Here is a 6922-nt window from a genome sequence, read left to right as displayed (position 1 = left end):
GTGCCGGCACGAGCGGGCTCTTCAGTTTGATGAGTTGTTCTGCAGCCCGCGGATTTTGCGGGATTCGAATTTCGGGAAGCGAGCGGGACGGGGGCGGCCGAAGTAATCGGATGGGACAGGATGGAAGCTCCTCAATCTCCGCGCCACCTTTTTCGCCACGTACCGCGCGCGCGCCTGTTGCGGGATTTGACGGGATCGCCTGGGCCTACCGGTCAGCCACTCGGAAGCGGCTCCTTATAAGTTGCCGGCTCGGGGCTCCCCAACAGTGTGCTCTCGCCTTTCCTTCTCCCCCCGCAAGGTCCTCCGCCACCTCCGCTCTCACCCTAGCGCCGTAGGTCCGTTCGAGCCTCGACGGCGACGATGGTGAAGGACAAGACGTCGGCTTTGGAGCGCGCGAAGAAGGCGGCGGTGCAGGGGAAGGGGAAGAAGTCCGCTCGGGGCGGGTCTTCCTCGAGGACTGCTCTGCCCAGGGATTGGATCCAGGGCAACTGGATGCCCTCGGTGATTCGGCAGGAAGATCTTGATGACATGGTCGAGGGGGGAGTCATTCCTCACGAAGCTACGCGTCTCCCGGGAGTGCGTCCTCCTCGCCACCCATATCGATCGCGGATTTTCTCTACCTCCTCATCCTTTTTTCTGGAGCTTTTTGAACTTCTTCGGAGCGCAGCTCCACCATTTCACTCCCAATTCCATCGTGTATCTTGCGGCTTTCGTTTCCTTGTGCGAAAGTTTCTTGGGTTGCCGCCCTCATTGGGGACTCTTTAAACACATCTTCACTTGCCGTTCCCAATCGGTAAAGAAAGCCAAGTCGAGTGACGAACGGACGCAAGTGATCCAGCTATGCGGGGGCCTGGCGATCCAGATGAGGGGTAAAAGTTCTTTTCCATCTATCACTTTTCCCGAGTCGGTCCGTGGTTGGCAGTCGACCTAGTTTTATTGCCAAGACCAGGTGACCCCAGGGCAGTCGAATGGTCTTCCCCCTTTCTCTCTGGACCGAGCTCAAAAGCCTGCCTCTCTGAAAGTGCTGCCGGAGGAAAAGGCGCAAGTCAAGGTGCTGGTTGGTCGAGTGGTTCAGCTTGTCCGAGACGGCGTGACCGGCATGGACTTGCTGGAGGTCTTCCTTCGGAGGCGCATCCAACCGCTTCAGGCTCGTGACCACCCTATGTGGCTGTACTCGGGTCTCGACGACACCACTCGGGTTCACCCAGAGGAGGTCACCGACGAGATGCTGGAAGGGTGGCTGTCGAGCATCACAGGGAACAAAGACAACCCCCGAGGAGCCAGGAGGGTTGTCCCGCTTGACAGTACATACGAGGTGGACCAGGTCTGACCTTGTGTTCCCGACTGAGATCTTGCTTTCTTCATTTGGTCTCTTTGAATCGGTCGACTAACTTTCGACTTGTCTGCTATTCTCCAGGCAACTACAAAGATGTACTCGACACCCAACGGAGCACAGGGGCAGGCCGAGGAAGGGGAGGCGAGCGGAGGCGAAAGCGGAGACGAACAGGGGGAGTGGGAGTCTGACGGCGAAGGGGAGGGAGACGACGGCGTCGACTCCAGCGAAGAGGAGGAGGAGGAGGAAGCTGGACCTCCTCGCTCGGAAAGGCAATCCAAGCTTACACACGACCCTGCGCGGGAACGTGGTAAGGCGACTGCTCCCGTTGGGCAGTCGTCGAAGCGCCCTCGGACCTCTTCTCCAGCGCCGACTGAAAAAGCTCCCAAGCACCCCCGCGCGGCGCCGTCCAAGCCACCCAAGGCTCTGCCCAAGATGAGGATGACTGTCCCCACCATTTCTGGGTAATGATAGAACTTGTTCTCCTTTGTCGACCGTGGACGGATCCTTGGTCGATCCACTGAGCCGACTGACGTCTTTCAAAACTTGCAGTGCTGCTACTTCTGAGATCTCTGCCAAGGACGATGATCAAGAGATGGAAGATGCTGTTACTTCCAATCCTGGTATGATTACTGATGTTCTGCTTTGAATCGACTGACGATTTCTTATAACTCTGGTCGATTGAATTTTTCTCGTAGCTCCTCCTCATGTTATTAGCCTTCCTGACGACGAGGACGAAGCGCCGCTGAGAGTGAGGCGGAACAGGAAAGCGTCGGCTGGCGAGACTCCACAATCTACTCCGGCGCCTGAGGCCGTAGCTCGAGACGGTGGCGATACCACCCGGGCTTCTGTGACTTTCGCCAATCCTCTGGCGAGTGCGCGGCCCTCGACGTCGACCGTGAATCCGCCTTCGCTCTTCGCCACACACCACGTCCCTGAGGACCAAGTGGGTGCAGCTAAGGAAGCTATACGCCAGGCAGGCATCATGATGGAGCAGGTCAAGGTGGTTCGAGACGCCAGCCAAGCGGCTTATGACGCGAGTTCAGCTCTTCAGAGTAACGTCCAGGTCAGTCGATTCACTGCTTGTTCTGTTAGGGAATGCTGTCTGAAGAATCTCTTTTCCGAAGATCTTTTAAATCTGTACACCCACTGGGTGTTTTTGTTAAGTTTTTTGGTCGAGTGGGGGCACGCTGAGTGCACCCACTGGGTGTAGTCCCCGAGACTACGGTGGACTACTGGCAGTCGACTGTAGTCTTTATATTGCGTTGCTGTAGTTTTACTCCTTCACTCGGTCTGGCCAGGCCATGTCGAATGAAACTGTATCCGGTCGACTGCGGGCAATCGATTTTTTTTTCAAAACCAGTGGGGGCACGCTGAGTGCACCCACTGGGTGTAGTCCCCGAGACTACTGTTGAATGTTTTTGATTCAACTGTAGTCTTAGAAACGTCATCATTGTCTCTTGGTTACTCGGAAGCAACTTATCTTGGACCTCTGCCGACTGACTTTTGCAGAAATCCTGTGAACTTGTGGCTCTCTACACTGAGTGGGAGAACAAAAAGATCCAGCTCGATCTTGACTTGAAGCTCGCTCAACAGAACCTGCAGAAGGCGCGAGACGAAGCAAAAGGTATGGCTGGCGAGGTTTCTCATTCTTGACGAGTGGCTTCCCTTTCTTGCCCATTCTTGATGTTGAGTTCACTCGACGTTCTGTAGATGAACTGGAGGAAGCTCTGAAGAAGAAGGATCAAGATCTTGCCGAAGCACAAAAGGAGGCCTCGAGCAAAACGAAGCTTGCAGAAGAGAAACTGACTTCGGTCGGAACTCTTGGACAGGAGAACTCCAGACTGAAAACTGCTCTCGAAACAGCTAATCGAGAGGTCAGTCGACTGAAGAAAGAAAAGATGGTTCTGCATGACAAGGCGGGTGAGCTGGCGGGGAAGGTAAACGATCTGGAGGCTTATCTCGATGGACTCGCCAAGAAGCTGTTCGTCATGCTCGAAGGTAATTATTCCGACCCGGCTGTCTTGCAGTTACCAAGCCCGCGTAAGGCCACTGTCTTATTCTTGAATCGTGTTTGCAGAATTCTGCCAGAGCTTCAAAGAGGAAACCAGTCGAGTGGAGCCAGGCTTGGATCCCGCCAATTCTCTCGTGAAGGACGAGGCTGCTATGAACGTGCTCCGAATGGAGTCTCGTGTTACCAGCGTTGTTGACTATCTTGCTCGGATGAAGGTTGCGATGTCACGGATCGACACATCACTCTGGCCCGGAACGACGCTTCGGAATGACCTCGAGTCCCTGATGGTTCGACTGGATGAAGTCCCGGGTCGAGTGGCGGAATGGAAGAAATCTTTTGCCAGATGTGGTGCTGATGTCGCTCTGTCTCTGGTCCGCGTCCATTGCAAGGAGGCGCGAGAAGAAAAGCTGGCCGCCATCCAAGTTGCCAATACCAGGAAGCATAACTTTCAAGACTTCATGGAGACTTTCATTGCTGCTGCTACTCGTATTGCAGATGGGATCGACTTGGACGAGTTCGTCGCCCCTTCCAGTCCTCCGCTTGAGGAATGAAAAACTTTTATGCTTCACTTTAAATTTTCCTCGGCATGCCGAGTGGATTCTGTAACCGTTAAACTCTGTCGAGCCGAGGGCTCGAGTACTTTGATCTGAGGTCTTGGACCTTTGGGTTTTATCTGAACTTGATTTATCATTGAATATCTTTGGGAATTTTTATATACTTAGGCGAGTACTTGGACTGCAGCTAAGCCCCCGAGTGGGAGGTTTGCTCTCCACTCGATAGGATTTTCAAACACTTAGGCGAGCACTGGGCTGCAGCTAAGCCTCCGAGTGGGAGGTTTGCTCTCCACTCGGTAGGATTTTTATATACTTAGGCGAGCACTGGGACTGCAGCTAAGCCTCCGAGTGGGGGTCTGGCTCACCACTCGGTAGGATTTTCAAACACTTAGGCGAGCACTGGGCTGCAGCTAAGCCTCCGAGTGGGAGGTTTGCTCTCCACTCGGTAGGATTTTTATATACTTAGGCGAGCACTGGGCTGCAGCTAAGCCTCCGGGCGGGAGTCTGGCTCACCACTCGGTAGGATTTTCAAACACTTAGGCGAGCACTGGGCTGCAGCTAAGCCTCCGAGTGGGAGTCTGGCTCTCCACTCGGTAGGATTTTCAAACACTTAGGCGAGCACTGGGCTACAGCTAAGCCTCCGAGTGGGAGTCTGGCTCACCACTCGGTAGGATTTTCAAATACTTAGGCGAGTACTTTGGACTACAGCTAAGCCCCCGAGTGGGAGGTTTGCTCTCCACTCGGTAGGATTTTCAAACACTTAGGCGAGCACTGGGCTGCAGCTAAGCCCCCGAGTGGGAGTCTGGCTCACCACTCGGTAGGATTTTCAAACACTTAGGCGAGCACTGGGCTGCAGCTAAGCCCCCGAGTGGGAGGTTTGCTCTCCACTCGGTAGGATTTTCAAACACTTAGGCGAGCACTGGGCTGCAGCTAAGCCCCCGAGTGGGAGGTTTGCTCTCCACTCGGTAGGATTTTCAAACACTTAGGCGAGCACTGGGCTGCAGCTAAGCCTCCGAGTGGGAGGTTTGCTCTCCACTCGGTAGGATTTTTATATACTTAGGCGACCACTGGGCTGCAGCTAAGCCCCCGAGTGGGAGTCTGGCTCGCCACTCGGTAGGATTTTTTGCAAACTTAGGCGAAACGGATTCGCAGCTAAGCTACCCACTGGGGGATTTCGTACGCAAACAAAAGTGACAGCAATTACAGGAAGAACTGGGACACTCTTGTCTTTGATAAAAATAAACTACAGAAGTTTTTCTTATTACACCTCATCCGAGTGAGAATTCAAGTGTAAAATGGGCGGAGTAGTTCCGCATTCCAAGCTCGTGGCTCGTCGATCCGGCGACCAACATTGTAGAGATGATATGCTCCATTGTGGAGGACTCTGGTGACGATGAAGGGGCCTTCCCAAGTAGGAGCAAGTTTGTGTGGTTTTTGCTGATCCACTCGGGGGACCAAATCTCCTTCTTGGAAGGCTCGGCTCTTCACATTTCTGGCATGGAATCGACGCAAGTCTTGCTGATAGATGGTCGATCTGATCATAGCCATTTCCCTCTCCTCCTCTAGGAGGTCGACTGCATCTTGCCGGGCTTGCTCTGCTTCGTCTTCGTTATAAAGCTCGACTCTGGGGGCGTTGTGAAGTAGATCACTCGGCAGGACGGCTTCGGCTCTGTAAACCAAAAAGAATGGCGTTCTTCCAGTCGACCGGTTCGGGGTGGTCCTCAGTCCCCACAAAACTAACGGAAGCTCGTCGACCCAAGCGCCTGCTGCGTGCTTGAGATCACGCATCAGTCGAGGCTTTAGTCCTTTGAGAATTAGACCATTTGCTCTTTCAGCTTGTCCATTCGACTGGGGATGCGCGACTGACGCGTAGTCGACTCGTGTGCCTTGAGAGGCGCAAAAAGCTCTGAACTTGTCTGAATCGAAGTTTGACCCATTGTCAGTGATGATGCTATGCGGGACCCCGTATCTGAATATCAACTCTCTGACGAAACTGATAGCAGTGCTAGCATCAAGATTTTTGATAGGCTTGGCTTCAATCCATTTGGTAAACTTGTCGACTGCCACAAGCACATGTGTGAATCTGCTCCTGCCTGTTCTCAGTGGACCAACCATGTCGAGTCCCCAAACAGCGAAGGGCCAGACGAGTGGAATGGTCCTCAGAGCTAATGCTGGCTTGTGCGACATGTTGGAGTAGAACTGGCAGCCTTCACACTTGTCGACTATCTCTTTCGCCATTTCGTTTGCCCTGGGCCAGTAAAAACCCGCTCGGTATGCTTTGGCTGCGATGGTCCGAGAGGATGCATGGTGACCACAGGTCCCCGAGTGGATATCATCAAGGATTATCTGACCTTCTTCTGGCGTTATGCACTTCTGACCGATTCCAGTTGCGCTTTCTCTATACAACCGTCCTTTAATGACTGTGAAAGCTTTAGATCGACGGACGATCTGTCGAGCCTCTTCTTCGTCCTCTGGAAGTTCTTTCCTCAAGATATACGCGATGTATGGTATCGTCCAGTCGGGAGTGATTGCCAAGACCTCCATGACTAGGTCGACCACAGCAGGAATTTCAACTTCAGTCGGATCTGTGGCACTTTTCGGTTGCGGGGCTTCTGCTGTAAAAGGATCCTCCTGGACTGACGGCGAGCGGATGTGCTTCAAAAACACATTGCTGGGAATGGCTTCTCTCTTGGAGCCTATCTTTGCTAGATCATCAGCTGCTTGATTTTTCAGTCGGGGGATGTGATGAAGCTCTAACCCCTCGAGTTTCTTTTCTAGCTTTCTTACTGCGTTGCAGTAGCCAGTCATAGCTGGGCTTCTGACGTCCCACTCCTTCATCACCTGATTAACCACCAAATCTGAGTCGCCGTAGACCATGAGGCGCCGGACGCCGAGTGAAATGGCCATGCGCAACCCGTACAAGAGTGCTTCATATTCTGCTTCATTATTGGAGGAATCGAAGTGAATCTGGAGAACATATCTGAGCTTATCTCCTCGGGGGGAGACCAATACTACCCCAGC

At 53.4% G+C, this 6922-nt stretch overlaps 1 protein-coding gene across 1 annotated transcript; it reads left to right on the top strand.

Moving 5' to 3' along the window:
• Positions 1-492: 492 nt before the first annotated feature.
• Positions 493-2989, top strand: LOC147991880 (uncharacterized). The gene is made up of 6 exons (XM_087538852.1): positions 493-501; positions 950-1324; positions 1418-1797; positions 1886-1956; positions 2032-2399; positions 2846-2989. Exons 1-6 carry the CDS (start codon positions 493-495, stop codon positions 2987-2989), a joined length of 1347 nt encoding a protein of 448 aa, XP_087394978.1.
• Positions 2990-6922: the final 3933 nt, after the last annotated feature.

Source organism: Triticum urartu, chromosome 1A, assembly GCF_056163025.1.
Source record: "Triticum urartu cultivar PI428250 chromosome 1A, HENAU_Tu73, whole genome shotgun sequence".
NCBI classification, from domain to species: domain Eukaryota; kingdom Viridiplantae; phylum Streptophyta; class Magnoliopsida; order Poales; family Poaceae; genus Triticum; species Triticum urartu.
This window is presented reverse-complemented; position numbering and strand designations above follow the sequence as displayed.